The sequence below is a fragment of the Boleophthalmus pectinirostris genome, unplaced genomic scaffold (genome assembly GCF_026225935.1).
Source record: "Boleophthalmus pectinirostris isolate CB_2022bp ecotype Guang Dong unplaced genomic scaffold, ASM2622593v1 HiC_scaffold_2, whole genome shotgun sequence".
Taxonomy (NCBI): domain Eukaryota; kingdom Metazoa; phylum Chordata; class Actinopteri; order Gobiiformes; family Gobiidae; genus Boleophthalmus; species Boleophthalmus pectinirostris.
The window spans coordinates 24,542,676-24,562,542 of NW_026571152.1; the positions used below are offsets into that span (position 1 = coordinate 24,542,676).

The following is a 19,867-nucleotide window of genomic DNA, read 5'->3' on the forward strand; positions in this document are numbered from 1 at the left end:
AGCTCAAACAGCAAAAAGATTCAAAAAAGTGAGCATCACTGCCTTCTGAATTGTAAAAGACAATACATATATATATGAAAAAATAAGTGCCTCTCTGGACACATCAGGTATTTCTGAAAAGCATTATTGATGGCTTATGACCACGTGCTTATACTGTATCAAACTACATTACGCCATGCACTATGTATGACTAATTGTAATAGTATTAGTGCTGTGTTGATGCTTTATTGAACACCATCTCCCAGAGTCCCCAGCCTCATTTCCTCTTATTAGACCCAGTCTGGTAACACAATACATCGGCTCCACCTGGTCCTCCAGTCGCTCCCGGGCCCCCAGGTATAACGTTATTCCACTGTGATAAAGTGGACAACACTGAGGCCTAAGGGGAGGCGTACATTTAAACAGACCAGTTCTGAGGTAACACACTGCAACAGACAGCTTAAAGACGTAATGTGATGATTTATTTCAGGTATTTGTTATTAAACCATCACATAGTACATAGATCATAATTTTACTTCATTGTAAACACTTGTATTGATCTTAAATGAGTGACTTAATAATAGAAAAAGGTCTATTGGTTTCCTGTTAAATTCTCTGCTGCTGGCTTCCTCCTTCTCTCTTCATAGTGGCGTTTTATTGTAATAAGCAGTGAATTTTAATATGCGTGATATCATTATTGAAAAATGGCTACGCATCTTTTATGAACGTTTGTACATGACCTGGAGTCAGATTTTTTTTTATATAATGAGAATTAACATTTTCTGAGCACTCAAGCCTTGAATCCAGGACAATACAGAATTACTCAAAAGTGCATGAAATACTCAAAATAAAAATCCAGATAATCGGCTAATAAGTGAAAAGAAATGACTGCATGGTTAAAAGCGTATTAAAGTTTATTTTGCATAATATGTCTGCTTTAATGTCTGCAAGGCCGATCAATTTGAATGTGCACAATCTTGTGTCAATTATCTATCTTGCATTTATTTCATTACTGGTGTTTTTATTGCTCAAAAGTATCTTGAAAACCATGCCTTCTTTCTGTGAACCCGCTTGCCTCCCCACAGATTTGACCTGTGATCTGTCTTGGTGGTGTCCCCATGGAGGTAGATATATTTAAAGCTGTACTGTGGAACATTCCATGGAAAATCAGTAACACCTCCTTTGGGAGAAGCAGCTGGATGACCCCATTACCACAAATGTTAGTGTACTGAAGTGACTTCAAATGCACCACAAAAACAGAGCAGTGTTGAAAGTGTTAGACAACATATTTTTTGCTATCTTTGCTTTTATCTTCTCTTTTTAACTTAATTTTGTTCCATTTCCTTTCCAAATGTTTTTGTTGGACATGGATAAATCGCAGTCATTTGGTGTTATTATGATAATTAGCACAAACAAACAAAGCAGTTACAGGAAGATTCGAAAGCTTTGCCAGGGTTTGAATCGAACATGAAGCAGGAGACAAAACATGGACAAAAACTTTAATGATAATGATGAATGAATCTGATCTATGTATATATTTGAATTAGTCTCAATTAATTTTTACTGTTCATATGTTTAATAATGCATTGAATAGTGGTTATTTTAAGGAGACATTGCTATTGATGAAATGTTGTTTTCAGTAGTGGCTTGATGTAAATAGGCTCTTTAAAGCCTTCTGCATCTGCCCAAGGACTGCAGATGTAAAGTAGTTTGTAGCTAAATCTGGCACAGACCATTCATTTTCTTTGAGATCAATGCATTCTGTGTGAGCTGTTCTTGTTTTAAATAACTACATAAAATACATAAATAAATGGTATTCTTCATGAGAGTTTGGCTGTAATGGTAATGGTTGTGTCATGGTTAAAGCCCATTGTATTTATTTGGAACATGTCATAACTCTTTTGGGGAGAGAAACTAAGACTTGACTGGCATTGACCACCTATAATTTTGTATTTCATCGTTTACACACATGCACCCGGCTGCTCTGTTTTTGATCAGTGATGTTCTCATAGCAGACCAAATACAGGAGTTAGGGGCCTAAATATTATCAGTAAGGGCCTAAATAGTATCTTGTATCACTGCTACATTATAAATATATGACTACTAATAATACCAGTATGTCATAATTGTATCCAGGCTTAGGCCCCAAACACACTGCACATGCCAGCATTTATGTGCGTAACCTCATCAAACCAGCAGCACGTCAGCATGAGGACGGTCACATCAGCAGCTCCAGAACGATGCCTGCACATGGCACTGGCTCTGTGTTTGTCAATGGGAAAGATGATCAAACTAGAGTGGGAGCGTTTAGCCATTTGTAACGTTTACAGTGAAAATAAATAGCTGAATAGGTTTGTATTTCAAGTCTGTACAGGTTGAACATAGTGGATTTCCAAAGTAAATTTGAAAGCACAAATGATCACTCTTTCTAAACCTGGGCTCTTTCAAACAATACGTAACTGCCCCAGGAAGACATGCTGATGGTAAATGCACAAATGTAACAGATGCACACCTTCTGTGTATTTTGGATGAGTTACACATCTTACACTAACCTAGAGTGTCAAACATAAGTTCTATTCTATTTTCTGAAACCCACGTACTGCTCCATACATGCACACCCAGCACGGGCAGTCTGGTCCTTCTCATTCACTTTTAATCCATTCTAATATATATGTATACACAACATACTGTTTTTACACTTGCATAGGGTGAAATCCATGTGCAGTATGTCCTAGGCCTTACTTAAATTGATGATGTGTAATACAATCAAATGTCAACATTATCATTTCAAATTTTGCCATTGTGGAATCAGATTGAGTTATAATAGAAACAACCCAAACCAACTATTCCGCAGCCCAAAGATCCATGCACAGTTACGTTTTCAATGTCTTGTTATTTGGAAGAATTTTATTGGATAGGCACCTATCAACAAAAAAGATTTAGTGTAGTTATTGAGGCTTTCGAGGTCTGTGTGGAGCCTTGGGTAAACCACAAAACAAGTTATTATACTTTTAACCCTTCTCTTGCGGTGTATTTTTGGGTTTTTGAGACTTGAAATTTTTAAAGAAAATACCTTTATAATTCCTGTTGATGGCACTCCTACTTTTGTCTGAGCCAGGTCTATTGTTTCTGCCCATCACCATCAATCTGCTGTGTGCAGCCACACTCAAGTGGTCCTTGTTGACAGCAGACAGAGCAGTAAACTCAGGGGAGAAGTTTGAGATCGATCACAACATAAAAGAGGCCTGACTTTACCATCACTTATTCTTGGTTATTTATCTGACAGCTCAGTACTTTTCGCTGACGCTGTTTAGTCTGTCTAAGTCACCAAATGACCCCAAAAGTGCAAGCCTTGTAAATATAATTTCTGTAAAATAAATACACAAAGAAAAATGTGGCCACTAAAACCACAAAATGGCTAGTAAGCCTTTTTTACAAGGTATAACTTTTCTGCTGGAGGGTTTTAGCTTTTGCAGGATGATATTAAAATTGTTTATCTCCATGGAAACAAGCAGGAGGTGCACCACCAGGCCAAGTTGCATGCCAGATTTGTGGAGCGGCAAATAGGAATGCACGTTTTTCAAAATTCAAGGGCTCATATTATCCTCTTTTCTGATCTATGTGATAATAAAGGATTACAAAATAGTGGCATATAAAAATATTGAAATAAAAACTCCAGTATCATGTAGAGTCAATTTAAGACCAAAATGACGAGTCTCATTGCAGCAGTTACAGAGAGAGCGGAGAATCGAAGCAGCCGGAAGCGCCCCCATGCTCACTTCCTCTTTGTAACACGGTGGCTAGTGGGTTAACGCTGTCCATTTATATAGAGAGTCTATGATCCAGACTGAAGATAAGTGTCTTCTATTGTCTCCATTTATCCCTCAGGCCTCGTATATAGTTTGATAGTTTTGCAGAGTAAGGCCCTCCTGCTCCTCTGAGACTGCAGAAGTGCTGGGTGGCTGCACACTGAGCCATCCTACAGTGACGGACAGCTATTACAGAACTGCACTGAGCCATCCTGCTCTGATAACACACACATTTGGCCCTGGTCCTATAAGCCTCCACATCTGAAACCTGGGATACACTCGGCGCTCCTCAAATGGGAGTGCTCAGCCTTGTCCATTTCTCACTTTTTTCTTTGTCAGTGTTTTTCCTATAGTTTAGTTTGGTGACAAATTGCTTCTTATAACTTGTGTTCGTTCCATTGTTTTTGTGTGTCCGCAGGGAGATGAGGTCCTGACAGTCATTAAAACCAAAGCTCAGTGGCCGGCCTGGCAGCCCCTGAACCTGTGAGTATCATTCACCTTAATGCAACACAGGTTTTAACTACAAAAGGTGATGGGGTCATTGTAATAAAGCAGTTCATTATATGGCTCAAGTTTAATGTGTTTAAGTGTACTTTTAATAGAGTACAGCACAAAGGGGAGGACAGAACAATTAGCAGTAAGAAAGTACTACTACTGTGTTCCACCTTTTAATGTCTTGCGGTAATGCAGGATGTATTCCACTGTGTTTTTAAGCTCCATGCATCTTCACTAGAATCATTTGGCTAATTTCAGCCAGGGAATTCCAATTCCAATTTCTACTGAACAAAAGCTAAAATGTAGCTGTTAACTTGAAAACTGCAGCTCCTTAAAGCTCACAAGAGTAAAATTTGCATAATATATGACCTTTAATATCTGTCTGTACTTGCTCAACAATAAATTAGTAGTATTTGGAGGTTTTCCTCATGTACATATGAGCATTCTGTGATATTGTTGTGAAATATATTTGTCCTGGAACAGCTCAAAATGCATCATTAAAGGAAATATGTTCATGCATTAAACTTAAATCCAATAAAAGAAAATAATCATAAAAAAACAAATTAGTAATATTTTAAATAAAAATCAAATGTTTAATTTTATCACACACAGACTGGAGGAAGTAAAGAGGCTCAAAAGATAACCTACCCACACTGAATGATGAAAAATTGGGACAGTTGCCAGACAGTTGATTTTTTAGAGCATCGGTTATCAGCGTTAATCCTCCAGTGCAGTCCAATATTTTGTTTTGTCTGACAGAGTTTCAAACAGAGCAGTGCTTTCAGTTAGCTTCACACCTCCAGGGAAAGTTTATGCCATTAGCTCCAAAATATCATTGTTCTTTTTTTTGGCCAAATGCATCTCTGTTGGTATGTGGCACGCTTGCTTCAAACATGGCCGGTTTGATCCCGAGCTCTGTTGCATTTATGAGTCATGTTTAGTGGCAGTTTAAAGGAATAACAGCACTGGGAGGTCATAGTTTAAAAAATGATTACTCTTTTATGTGGGTCCTAAAAAAGACTGAGTGTGCCTTTAGTGATGACTTTAACACCAATTAAAACATATCAGTGTTCGCCTGAAGCGCTCTATGCCCATTCAAATTCACTAATGGAATGTATCTCTCAGCAAACATCTGCTGAATCTGCCATCCTCCACTGAGATACTGTGTGTACTCACTCCAAATGAGCATTAACATCACCTATTTGTAATGCTCTGTAATGTGTTGATGTGATACAGTTTCTGGTGTTAAGTCACCTGCTTGTCTCTGTGGAGATGTTAATGCGTTGCCTTGAATGTTCCGCAGTGTAGCTATTTTGCAGTTGTTAGTATAATATCTAGATTAGTATAACACCATACAGTAGAACATTTACATCTCCATGGAGGTGAGCAGGTGGAGAGCCCTCCACCAGAAAAGTAACATAGAGCAGTTTTAATAAGCTGCATAAAAAGAGAACATACATTTTGTGGGTTTTGTGACAATTCTACCAAACCTTTATTTTCATTTATTCCATAGCCTGTGATTTTTTTTTTTTTCATATTGGCATGTCTTTACCCCTCTCCAGACGAGCTGCCCCCTCTGCAGAGTTCTCAGTGGACCGTACACGTCACCTGATGTCCTTTCTGACCATGCTGGGGCCCAGTCCAGACTGGAACGTGGGTCTGTCCGGAGAAGACCTCTGCACCAAGGACTGTGGCTGGGTCCAGCGCCTGGTGACAGACCTCATCCCCTGGGACGCAGGCACAGACGGAGGCATCACATATGAGGTACTGAGCCAGAAAAACAGCATGCTCACACTGGTAAATACACTGTTCACCACAACTCTAGGATTATTTACCCATATATTTGGTATAATCTTAGTACATAAATTGTCAAACCTGGTTGATTATGAATTGATTTCACAACTGGGAATCAAAATGGTGTCAAAGTTGAATATTTAAATATAAAAATGAACCATAATCTGGGCTGGACCTGAACAGATTGTACCAGAAAGTGTGATCTTATGTCTTACACACACAAATCAAGCATATAGTTTTGAGTATGTTTTTGTTTAATACTGTATAATAGCTCTTCACATATTTTTATTCGAGTTATCTTTCAAAAATAACTTAATTTTATCTTCAATCGTTTGACATGACTAGATAACTTCATAAGATCTGTCATAGAGACAAGGTTACTGCTCCTCTGATAGATGGAGCAGTAATGGCTGCCACCTGCATGTAGACCCCATCTCCACATGACCTTTGTACATTTCAAAGAGCTCTATAGTTTCACTTTATACATTCTTTTGAACAGCTCCTGAGTATTGTCTTGTCTTGTCCCACTGGAAACAAGCAAAAGCTGCACATTAAATGAAACGTATCTGCCTACAAAGAGTGACACAGGTGCTGCTCTCACCGCTTTGTTCTCACTTTCCTTTGTCTTGTCCACTGTGAATATTCTCCATCAGAAAGCTACGACTACAAAGGCACAACAAAGAGAATCATTTATGTTGGTCATTTTGAAACTTTGGAAGGACACATATATACACAAACAGTGGTACACATCTGATCAATACATACACAAACAGTGGTACACATCACTGAGGTTTAGTGAATACATCAGCACCTTATATTAACATAAACTCCTTTGCCAGTCTGTCTAATGAAGCTCCCTTTGGTCTTATCTTACCATAAATGTGTTCCAAATTGAATTATTTATTTACGTAATTATTTATTTATTTGATAGGGACAGTGCATATTAATGAACATCTGTAATTACAGTGTAAATATGAGAGATTATAGCCAGAATGCTAATTTCCATCTGTTGTCCCTAGGCTGGTGGCACAGAAAACAATTACAAAATACAAAGCAGCTACAAGGAGACATAACACAGAAGAGTAAAAGGCCAGATTAAGAGTGTTCACAGTTTAAGGTGCAATTTAAATGTGGAGAGCGATGGACTTTCTCTTATTGTTGTAAATACTGCTTTTTATAGACATACCAACCAATTGTTTTTGTGTGGTTAAGGCAAATTAATTGGTTAAGCTAATCACTAATCCACAGAAATGAAATGATCACATTCGATTTTCACATTTCTGTGTTTGCTGCTGTACTATTCTACTATTAGTATTCTTTTCCCTCTAATAATTCCCATGGCATAAGCCTGTCTTTTAGCGTTATTATTAAGCCTGCGCCCAGAGCTCTCAGGTGTGTTTAAAACTGTGGCTCAGATGTGCTCCTCCAGGACTTACCATCACTGCTCACATTGAATAATTGGCTCAATGATGACATGAGGAGAATCTTAACGCATAAGAGTGAGGTGGGAATCTACCTCCTTGAAATCCTGATGTGATTACTGCCATCCTGATGAATATTCATGACAGTGTAGACGGCTCCAAAGACCGTGGGGACAGTTTGTCACGAAAACAACTAAAATATTCACTTTTATCACACTTTTATCACACATTATGATTTAATTTGTGTTTTCAAATTCTTCTTTGAGCAATTAAACATTCAGTACCACCAGTATACTCTATTATGTTTTGTGGTCTGATGGTCTTCAGTTCTTTCGCTCAAATTAAAATGCTTTTATTGACTATCAAGCAAAAGTAATAGCATATAATTGTATTCTAGCAGAGTGTTTTTGGTTTTTGCAGTCTCCAAACAAGCCCACGATTCCTCAGGAGAAGATCCGGCCCCTGACCAGCCTGGACCACCCCCAGAGTCCCTTTTATGACCCCGAGGGAGGGGCCATCACTCCAGTGGCCAGAGTGGTTGTGGAGCGCATCGCCAGGAAGGTACAATCACAGCTTCATTTCTCTTGTCAAGTGCTATAAATGCAAAAAAAAAATTATTTTAATGAGAAAAAGTCAGACAGCTGTCTACCAATAAATCCACTAATTTGTAGTGTCCAGTGATTTGCTTATGATTTGTCTCTTTTTGACTGGATCGCATGCCCAAAAGTAGAGATGCACCAGTTTTGAGTTCCAATTCCGATACCGATACTATAGCATTAAGTATCTGCCAGAACCCAATATTGACCAATACAGCATTTATTTTCGCTAAAGTAAAATAAAATAAGACAAAACAGATCCAGTTTTGTAGCTGTTGTTTATCCCTTGAGTAACCATATAAGAGTTTTTAAGAGACTTTCTGGGATGACTACCACCAGTAAACAGTCTGATCAGCTGAACACATATCTGATCCGTTTGCCCTGTCGAAATGAGCTATCCATAGCCAAAATTGACAGTGTCGTCTATCGTTTCACACTACCCTGTTTTACAACATATTTCTTTGGATTAGAGACAGCAGGTTTGATGCTGTTTGCACACAATGATCAAACTTTAAACTTTAGTTATTTCAATTTCAATTCATTTATATGAAAATGCTTTGGTAGTTCATTTGGACAATCAAATTCTTCTCAAAGGGGCACATATCGACAGGAATTTAGCTATCAAATAATGCTCTCACTTTAGATGACTTTGGGTAGAGGAGCTCATTTCGACAGGCCTATATCTTCTATCAAATAAGGCTCCCACAATATCTTTATGTTAAATAAATATCATAGGCTACAGTGTGAATATCTTATTATAATGTTGACTTGTATGTGAAGCACTTTGGTCAGCTGAAGTTGTTTTAAATGTTCTATAGAAATAAACTTGAATTGAATTGAAATGAATTAATATAGTGATATTTTATTTATACAATGCCTTTCTAAACAAACAACGTTACAACGTTTTCTACACATAGAAACAAAATACAATATGATGTAAATGAAAATGATAGCGATAAAATCAAATATTAAATCCAATCTGTTCAATCAACTGATGTAAGTAATCTGCCTCTGGGGGTTGTTCGCAAAGGTAGCTCAAATCGACGGGTAGCTCAAATTGGCAGGACACCAGCAGTTTTTTTCAGTTTTTGCACTGATATCTGATACCTGTATTGAATTGGTGCATTTCTACCTCAAAAGTACACAGGCTTTTAGAACTTCTTGCAAACTGTAGATTCATTACATATAAACTGCTTGATATGTTTTTTTCCTTTCAGGGAGAGCAATGTAACGTGGTCCCAGACACTATTGACGATATCGTGGCTGATATCGGACAAGAGGAGAAAGAAGAAGGTACCATCCCTTTCCCCTCACATCTACCACGCTCATAGCCTCCTGCTCTCACCCATGGACCCACACAGTGCATCCTGATTACACTTATATAAGGTCAACATAGCACACGGGGTCATTGCAGCGTATTGCATTGGTCTGTTTGAGTCAGAGCTTACATCTGTCAGTGAGTTCACAGCAGGGGTCTGGAGTGGTACTGCGCTCAAGAACACACACAGAAGAGAAGGCGTACGGGGCTCGTTATGGACTGCACTGAATATAGGCCGAGCACAGGGACACGGCGCAAATAGACTCTCTCGCTACACAACATAAAAGATCTATGGACCGTCATTACATCATGGACAACATCATGGAAAATACTATAATGGTACAAATTGTTCTGCTTCATTCTGTGTTGACCCGTATATTATTATTAGGTTACAGTGAGAATTATGAGCGTCTGATTCTTGCTATAGAAAGATGTGAAGATAATATATGAAGTAACTCAAAGTGTATATTGGAACATATGTATCAGCCCTACAATTATTTTCTCTAGTCACCTTACCTGTGACCCCCAACATTAACAGCAAACAAGAAGTGTGTAAAATCTCTCGGACAAGAATACAGTTACAAACAAACTACAGTTATAAACAAACTCTGAATGGGTAGCACTTTCACCTCACAAGAAAAGGGTCCCATATTCATTCCTTGGCAAGTTGTTTGTGTGGTTTTGCCCATCAACTCAAATCCGAGACTGGCGCTGCACAGTGGCTGAAACCTGATCCTGCTGGTTTCCCTGATGCTGTGGTTGGAATGGTTAAAATACAGACAAATTAGGGCAAATTTATGTGTAAGGACAGTACAACTTTTCAAATATAAGAAGAAAAAAGGTATCAAACAAGGAAAAACAGATTGGATTCTACACACATACTTTGCACTCTATACAGGGATGCGCCATTCCAGCTTTTTCTATTCCTATACAGTGGTCCCTCGTTTATTGCAGGGGTTATGTTCTAAAAATAACCCACGATAGGTGAAACCCGCGAAGTAGTCAACTTTATATTTTATAATTATTATATATGTTTTAAGGCTGTAAAAACCCCTCACCACACACTTTATACACTTTTCTCAGACAGGACAGTTACCCCTTTTTTGCATCCTTCTTAAAACTTATTGCTGCTGTCGTCTTTATGTTATTTTCCTCCATCTTTATGTAACAAACCGAAGATTAATTTATTCCGTAATGGAGCCCTACAGCGCAGAGTCCTGCACAGGTCCATTTTTGGAGACCCGCACTCACACAGTACAGCACCGCACAACACCTGCCCGTTAACCTGAGATTATATCAAACTTTTGCGCTACATACACCACGGACTGAACCAAGACTAAACCAGGACTAACCCAGGACTAACCTAGGACTGATTCCATGACTGAAGAGGAGAACTAAACCAGGACTGAACTGCGACTAAAACAGGAACAGGAGTAAACCAGGAGTAAACCAAGACTAAACCAGGAATGAACCAGGACTCACTCGGGACAGGCTCGAAGGTGACCGCAGGAGAAAGGACCAACAGAGAGCTTCGCACCTCACAGTAAACGCGGCAATTGCCCAATCGCATTGCATTTCAGAATCACATTGCTAGCGATTGAACATTTTTGTAAATTTGGTATGCTGAATGCATTCTGTACTGTACACTAGACATGGCACGGAGGAGACTGATTGACAATGGTCTACAATCTCTTAGCCAATCAGGACGCAGGGGTAGGAACATAATATGTGCTCATACGTGCTCATACATTTAAAAAAAAAAAGCATGCAAAATTGCACTAAAAAAATCTGTGAACCGCGATATAGCGAGGGACGACTGTACTGCTGTCAATACTTTGGCTTTAAGTATCTGCTGATGTCCCATATCATCTGATACTAGGACAGAGACTGAAAATATTGTATTATATATTACATTTCCTTTGAATGCGATGGTGATATTGTATAGTTACATATCACCTAAATGTGTCTTATACCTGTTTTTTAGAATTTAAAGCAACTACAGAACAGCTTTAATCTCTCTCTACACATATAAATTGTTCCTTACCTTCCACGGTGGTTGGTCTCTCTCACTCTCCTCTAGCTCAGGTCCTCTACCAAAGGCCTGGGAGCTTGAGAGTTCTGCACAGTATCTTTGCTGTTCCTAGTACTGCACTTTTCTGAACTGAGATGTCTGATGTTTTTGTGTTTCATGTGTTTTTATGTGTTTTTTGTTTCTGGAACGAGGCGGAAATGGGCGAGATGTGAAGCACTCATCCTCATCCTTGTGTTAACCAGACCAGAGTTCATTCCCGGCCATGGCTTGAATTGCTTGTATGACTCAATCACAGAATTCAGTAGTCCAGTCTTTAGCCCTGTGCCCTGCCGTAGTTTGTGACAGCTCACGTTAAAGAGGAACTGCCTGTAATTGAAGCTTGCTGCTTTTTTTGCCCATTCAGCGGAAATCCTAACAAGATCTCAGTCTCCAAATAGATGCTTTCCTCTTTCCTCCCTCCCTCCCTCCCTCTCTTCTACCTGTCTACCCTTTTCAACAAGCTTTCGACTGCTCCCTGTGGTCTACGCTGTCTTCACTCAACAAATGTGCCCCTCTATGCTTTTTGTCAGTGGTTCTGGCTTGTCGTCCAATGTTATGCTACTCAATAGGAGATAAGTCTATTCTTCTCTCAGCTGCTGTCATCCCCCGAGACTGCTATTAATTGAAGGGACTACACTTCTGGTGCGGCTGCTTCCGATAATTGGGCAAGACATTCACAAATCATCCCCCTCTCCCAGTCACCATCTCTGTCCTTGTAGTCAGCGCGCAGCCTCGTGGGTGCTACCTCCCGCATTCATCACACTGTCCATGCTGCTTGTGTTATAAAAGCCCATAGTGGAAGTAAAGTTTGTTTTGTTCAAGTTTGTGGATACTTTACACTCCCTATAAACTTAACATCAAAGTCCAGTTTTGCCAGTGAAACTCCTCCAAATGTAATTGTACAGTTATTATAGGTAACTGTGAACTTTAAATGGACAAAGGAGATGTTTCCTGTTCCTTTTACTAGATTTTATTTTAAAGAGATTTGGCCAAGTAGCACTTTATGTGTTAATAAAAAGCTGCCATATGTCTACAGTTCTAGTCCATACTTTTATTACTAAGAAAGAAAATTGCTTTGGTCACTAGATTCTGTATCTCTGTTGTCATAAAGTGATCAAACTGGGCCAATATAAAGTGTGGTAGTCCCATTTTCAAGCATTTTTTTCATTGTAAATCAAATAACCATCACTAAGATACCACAGGTTTACTCATGTATTGTTTTTACCAAGAAACATGCAGTGTATTACTATTACTATAGCATCTGTCTGCTTCTTGTATGTGCATATGTAACACTGACTACATATAGGGCTTCTATTTCTGTAAATTACTTGGGTTAAGTGTAAGAATGATGGGTCCATACTCTGTCTGTCATAATTCTAATGCTAAGTGGCGTGTGTTCTTCCATAGTTATTTCTGTATAACCTCTGCGCAGGTAGTTGGGTAACAGTTACTCTTTGTTCTTTATCACGACACGGTGGGCATCTTTGTAGTAACAGACAAACTACAGAGTTCATATTGTGCATTAGAAAAGTGTAACACTTAATGTTGTTTTTCTAAGCTTTCCCAGTCTATGTGTTCCCAAGTGCTGATCCTAATTTGTCCTCAGTGCGCAATCAAATAGTGCAATCATCATAAAAATTACAACAAAGTAAACACCTGCTTTTTGTTTTTTACATAAGTGAAAAGTTAAATTGTGAACTTTATTACAAGTTCATTTCGGTTTGTGGAACCTGTGAAAGATTTAAGAATATTCATATTGTCATTGACATATATTAGGTATTGGCCACAACAGCAAGATTGATATATAATATAACATGTATACTGGCTGAAATATTAGACATATAACATTGATATATTATGTATGGAGTAGGAAAACTTTCAGAAATATTTGTGTGCAAGGAATAGAAGTCTGTGCATATTTGGGTATAATTGAGCATAAAATAAATATTTGCAAACTCTCAAATAAGTCCAGTCGTATATAAAATGCATTGTGTGTATTTTATCCATCAGAATATGAATTGAAAAGTTACGACATCAAGAATTACATCAAATGAAAATCCAGTTTTAGATCTGTTTTAGGCCTAGTTCAGTCCTGGTTTAGTTCTGTTTTAGTCCTGGTTCAATCCTGGTTTAGTCCTCCTGGTTTAGTCCTGGGATCAGTCCTGGTTTATTATTGGTTCAGTCCTGGTTCAGTAAATATGTGGCGCAAAAGTCATCATCATGATTGATGTTTCTCCTGTACCATAATTACGTCATGCCTGTAAAGTCATGATGTATTTTTGACTGTTCTGAGGAAAGCGTAATCGTAAATGTTCATTTTGTGATTGTAATTCTTGATGGTGTAACTTTTCAATTCTTGTTCTGATGGATAAAATACACATAATACATTTTATGTACAACTGAGAGTTTATGAATATTTATTTTATGCTCAACTACAGCCAAATATGCACAGATTTCTATCCTATGCACATGAGTATTTCTGAAAGCTTTCTTACTCCATAATCATGACAATAGCTGGGTTGGTAGGGCGTGTCCTCTGATCCAAAGGTTGGCAGTTTAAATTCTGCTCTCAACATACACATCATTGGTAGAGCAGTCAGATCCACTGACCCACAGATTGGCAGTGAGATTTCAGCTCCCACAGATTAATGACTTTCCATGGACAGGACACTTAGCCCACCTTGGTGTGGGTTGAGTGCGGGTGTGAATGGGTGAATGGTTCCTCGATGTAAAGCACTTTGAGTGCCTTGAAAGTGGAAAAGTTGTGTATAAAAAAAATGAAAAAAGTCATTTTATATGTTGCCATGTAAAGCTAATCACATTGTCGACCTTTTTGTCCTGTCCAGATGATACCCCAGAGACTTGCATCTACTCGGGCTGGTCCCCCTGGTCGGCCTGCAGCAGCTCCACGTGTGAGAAAGGTCGTAGGATGAGGCAGAGGATGCTCAAGGCTCAGCTGGACCTCAGTGTGGCCTGTCCCCACACTCAGGACTTTCAGCCCTGCATGGCCCCGGGCTGCAACATGGAGGGTAAGGACCCACACCCTCCAAACCAAATGAAACTCAATGCTGCCATCTGTTTACTCCCAATTTACCATTATTTAAGTCAGTAGAACACGTACTGCAAACAGCCACACTTTTCAGACTGTGTTAGTGGTCTGTTTTTATTTTATTTTTTTATTTTTTCTAATAGTAGTCTCACTTCAAAAAGCCATTACTTTTACCTGACCATACGCTTTCGCAAAACTTTGCAAAGACAAGTGAGAGAGAAGAAAGAGAGAGAAAGAAGTTATATATTTTGTTCTGAACTGTGTTTGAGAATTTTGGAGAGGAGATATCTTCTGCATTTGAGAGACACGTGCTACAAATTAGCGGCTGTGGTTGGACCGAGGTTTTTCACACTCTATTGTCTGATTCCTTTCCCTTCTGGATTCAGACAGAATGTAGAAGGGACTGGCTGGTCAGGCTTTCTTAATGATGTACAATATATTAATACTAACAATATCTCCATATATGGTTTTCAAGTTTTCTTTGCTTTTTATTTTTTCCTTTACTCCATGAAAGTTATTATTTACAATTGCAAGCGAATATTAAATTTGAGGTAATTTGCTCTTTGAAGTTTGCTGTATTTACAAGAAGTTTTTCACTACCTTGTGCTTTGTTATTTTAAGCTTTTTTATGTGACTTGGGGGAAATCAAAGTGCTTATTGTGAGAGAAATAAACAGACTTTTAATAATGGCTCCGAACACAACCCACACAATTACCCAATGCTTTTCTGTACCTTATTTAGCCCCGTTCATTAATAATAAAAATTTAATTGCTGTGAATTTAAGACGGGCTTTCTCAGCTCTTTACCTTCAGTAAATAATCTTTAGAGGTATGACAAAGCACATAAAACAGTGCAACTCCAGGAACAGTCTTTATAACTACACTGAAGCTAAGTGCTTTTTAATTTGCTCTAAGCATGGACCAAAAGGGAAGCTGTATCTCATGCATTATAAGTTAAGAGCCAGTGTTGTGCCAGCCTATATCAAAATGGCGAAATGCACAGACTAATGTAACATAAAGAAATTGAATCATTTTAAATTCTATAAATGTTTATGTTCAGTTTGTGCAGTGAAAACAGAAGCAGTAGTGACCTGTCAGCATTATTGGACACAAATGAACCCTGGATACAATCTAATGCATATTAGTAGCAATAACTTAAGACTCTGACAAACTTTATTGATCCACAGGGGAAATTATTTGGACACAGTAGCTCACACATTACAATAAATTATAATAACAAAGAACAACAATAAAAATGGTAACATTAAATTCAATAAGTAGCAAAAAATAAAGATGTATCCATAAAAGTCTATGTGTAATTTAAAAACAACAGCTTATTCTTCATGAAGTTAGCTGCTTGACTTGCGCTGGTCTGCAGTTCTGTTTTAATGCTGTTGTAACTCAGATAAATTGGGTGAAATTGGAACATTTTAAAAGCAGAAATCACTCTGTCTCGGGCCACAATCAATACCAAACAAACCTTCGGATTTAAGCCATAAAAGGACTTAAGATGAATTGATTTTAATATTTCTAAATGCAATTAAAATAAGTGTGTATCTCTCCAGAGGTCATTGCTGGCTTTAATGCAAAAATGCAGTAAATTGTTTGCCAATATTTAATCTCAAATCATTCATTGTCTTTTATATATGAAAGCAGGTTGGCATTAGCTCAACACTTTATGTTTTGTTTTTTTTTACCTGCAAAACAAAAATACCCTTTTCACATTCATAGTAAAGCTGATCATTAGGCCTGTCACAATAATAACTACATATCAACTTATTGTTCAATATATGAAAAATTTGAACAATATAAGATTTGAGCTGTAGAGAGTAGAATACATTTATTCTATGGCTAATAAATGGTTGCAGGTCCACTGTGTAACTTTTTCGTTTGAGGTCCATCACCTGTTTGTTTCTGTGGATGCTTTGCCTGGAATGTTTCATAGTATGACATTAAGTAGCTCTGCTTTACATTTATGAAATCTTAGGTGGTCTTATAGCTCAAAAATACCTTGCCTGGAAATCCAGAAGGATCTCTCTCTATATTTGTTATACAGATCCATATCAGCCGCTGGTACGGCAATGAGTCTGAATTTTTCCAGGCAAAAAAATATCTAGAAAAACAGACATTCTGACGTTAGCGGGGGTGCCTCTCCACAGATTTGATCTGTAACTTGGTTTGATTTGGTCTCCATGATGATGGAAAAGTTCATACCACACTGTGAAACAATTCAGACAAAGCAATAATATCTCCATGGTGAAAAGCATTTGATGGACCCTCCACCAGAAAAGTGACACAGTGCACCTTCAATGATACTGTCTATTTAAAAATAGTTTTTCTGTTATTGCTTTGTCTGGAATGTTTCACAGTATGGTATTAAACCTTTCTAACACCATGGAAACAAGATACAGGTCAGGTGGAAAGAAGAGGCGTGGAAAGGCAATCCTCCTTTTGAGCTACAAAACCACCTGTAATTTAATAAATATAAAGCAGAGCAGTTTAATGTCATACTGTGGAACGTTCCAGACAAAGCAATGACATATGGTAAATGGTCACATTTTTCTATAGCACTTTTCCACATTCAAGACACTCAAAGCACTTTACAACAAGGAACCACACACCCATTCACACACCAGTGTACGCAGACACCGTGGGCAAGGTGGGTTAAGTGTCTTGCCCAAGGACACAATGACAGCATTCATCTGTGGGAGCTGGAATCACACCAGCCAACCTGTGGCTCAGTGGATGTGACCGCTCAACCTGTGATGTTTCTTATGTTGAGAGCTGGAATCAAACCGCCAACCTTCAGATCAGTGAGTGAATGCTCTACCAACTGAGCTACTGCCGACATATCCATCGAGCTAAGCAGGAGGTATTTTCACATTTTATACAGAAAAAGTTTTGTACCATTGGTAGATCATTTTCCTTATCAAGTGAAATTTACTCCAGTCATGGTAAAAAAAAAAAAGTCTTCATTCAAGTAACCTTAACTTGGCTAGATTTTAGTTTTTGCTGCGTAGCAATATATTGTGCTTCAACATTTGTTATCGTGACAGGCCTACTCATCATTTGTTTCCACTTTTGTGTGGCTCTTATTAGCATAGAGAAAGCACATTTGGTATTCAGATTTGATATTCCGTGTATATTACGGGGCTACAATGGGAGCGTCTCATTTCACCATACAGTAAGATTGCCTTTCTTTGTAATCCTTTAACAGTTTGTGGCGTTCATTTCCTGGGCCATGGGAGTGATCATTGAAGGTGCAAAATAATAAGCAGATTAGCAGCAGGTATTAATGTAATCCTAACAAAAGGGCACACTGAACGGAGATGCTAGATTCAGGCTTCAGACGATTAAAACACAAAGCTGGTAGCCTATTAAAGCTACAGAGCCATTGTAAGTTTTAGAATGAGAACACTGATTAAACATATTTTTAGAGACAATTGGGGTGCGCATAGGGATGTGCAGCTGTGTGAAAGAACACAATGGAGAAGCTATATTTGTATCGCCAGGAAATGTTTTGAGAAATTTAACTTCAACAATAAATTTAACTGAAGTGAAGGATTGGAGAACAGTTATGTGAGTGACATTAGCACGCCAAATCTGAGAAACAAAGTTAAAGAGTCCATAATATGCCATTTTCTTATCAAAAACATACCTGGAGCTGTGTTTTGTTTCATTCACATGTTTAACACACAAACTCTGCATATTTAGGCTGAAATAGGCTGAAATAGTGCTCCTCTGTGTTTTTAAACACCATACACCTTCAACTAGAAACATTTGGATAATTTCAGAGCTTTTAGCCATATTATTTTGTAACCTGCTCAAAAACATATCTGGAGTTGTTTTTTGTTTCATTCACACATGTTTGACTAACCCTTTATTTGTAGTCTGTCTGCATCTCCAAAGCTCAAAATGCTCTGCTCCACCTTTTACTTTTAGTTCAGTAGAGATTGGCAATACCAGAGCTGAAAACATCCAAATTATTCTAGTGAAGGTGTGTGGAGCGTGTAAAACGTGTGTTTTATGTTTGAGAGAAGAACTGTGAGTGAACTGTGAATGAAACAAATAAAACACAGTTATGTGATGAGGAAACAACATTATAACATACATCAGAAAATGGTGTAATATGGGCCCTCTGATGTAAAACACAGTGAAACATTTAACTGAAAATGTATGCCACAGTCAATAGACAGACCCACATTTAGCTGTTAGCAAGTCAAAACACACTGATGCTGAACAGTTCAGACACATGGGTTATTATTCAATCAAACAGAGATTACTGTGGCGTTGTTGTCTTGTCAGAACTCCTTCACTCATATTTTCACATTCAAAGCTTGGAAGTGCCATTAGAGACCAAGTTATTGCTGCTGTCAGTAAAATGCCAAACATGCTCGCTGTATTTTCTTCCTGTCCTCGTCTATTGAAAAACAAGACAAACCAACCAATCGTGAAAGCAAAATCATTGTTACATGTAAGATCTTGAATACTGAGACATTTTTTCTGACATAAATTTCATAAGCAAAAGCCAGGGAAGACTGCAGTGCCATCATGCTCACGAGGAAACCCTCTGATTGGAGAGTCTAATTACTTCAGTGGAGCATAAAGCTGATACTGGGTTTAGCTGTTAGTGCTGAGCCGCCTCCTTCATGCACAAAGATTAAAGCAGGATTTCTCGGTCTTTGTCTTGGAGTAAAATACAGCACACTTTCATTTTGTCACAGATTGCACAACAGCAGAGGGAGTGTTCAGAGCGTAATGAGCATGCTCTGACAACAGGATAAGGTTTTAACACAGGGGACGGTCGCTTCCCCTGTTCAAGATAATCCTGATTTCAAACAAGACAGATGTTGCTGGAACAAATTTGATGAAATGTTTTAGTTTTGTTTTCCAAAATTGTTTTCTCAGTGTCCCACAAATCCTTTTCCTTCAACATGAGTTTTGTTTTGAAAACGATCATAAGGAGTCAATGACTTTCAGCTAGCGTTCCTCAAACTCATAGGTTATTTCTCACACTGTCAAGCAGGGGCGGCGCCAGGGGGGACTTGTGGGAGTGTTCTGTCGACATGGGCTACCCCGTCAAAATGAGTTACCCACAGCCTAAATCGACAGTGACATTTATCGATTCACACTACCCCGTTGAAATAAGCTACTTTACATTTTTCCTTGTACACTTGTATAGATCCAATAAAGCAAACCTACCCAGTTTTACAACATATTTCTTTATTGATTAGAGGCAGCGGGTTTGATGCTGTTTGCACACGGTGATTACAATTTAAACCTTAGTTATGTGCAATTTCAACTCATTTATATGAATATGTGTAGGTAGTTTATTT

General features: G+C 38.3%; 1 protein-coding gene across 1 annotated transcript in view; it reads left to right on the forward strand.

Annotated features, from left to right (window-relative positions):
* The window catches only part of spon1b (spondin 1b), a 111,074-nt gene that overhangs the window by 76,201 nt on the left and 15,006 nt on the right, over positions 1-19,867 (forward strand). The window contains exons 7-11 of the mRNA XM_020935102.2: positions 4,207-4,271; positions 5,846-6,047; positions 7,919-8,059; positions 9,312-9,387; positions 14,330-14,512. Coding sequence (XP_020790761.1) covers positions 4,207-4,271; positions 5,846-6,047; positions 7,919-8,059; positions 9,312-9,387; positions 14,330-14,512 — 667 coding nt within the window. The remainder of the gene's footprint in view (positions 1-4,206; positions 4,272-5,845; positions 6,048-7,918; positions 8,060-9,311; positions 9,388-14,329; positions 14,513-19,867) is intronic.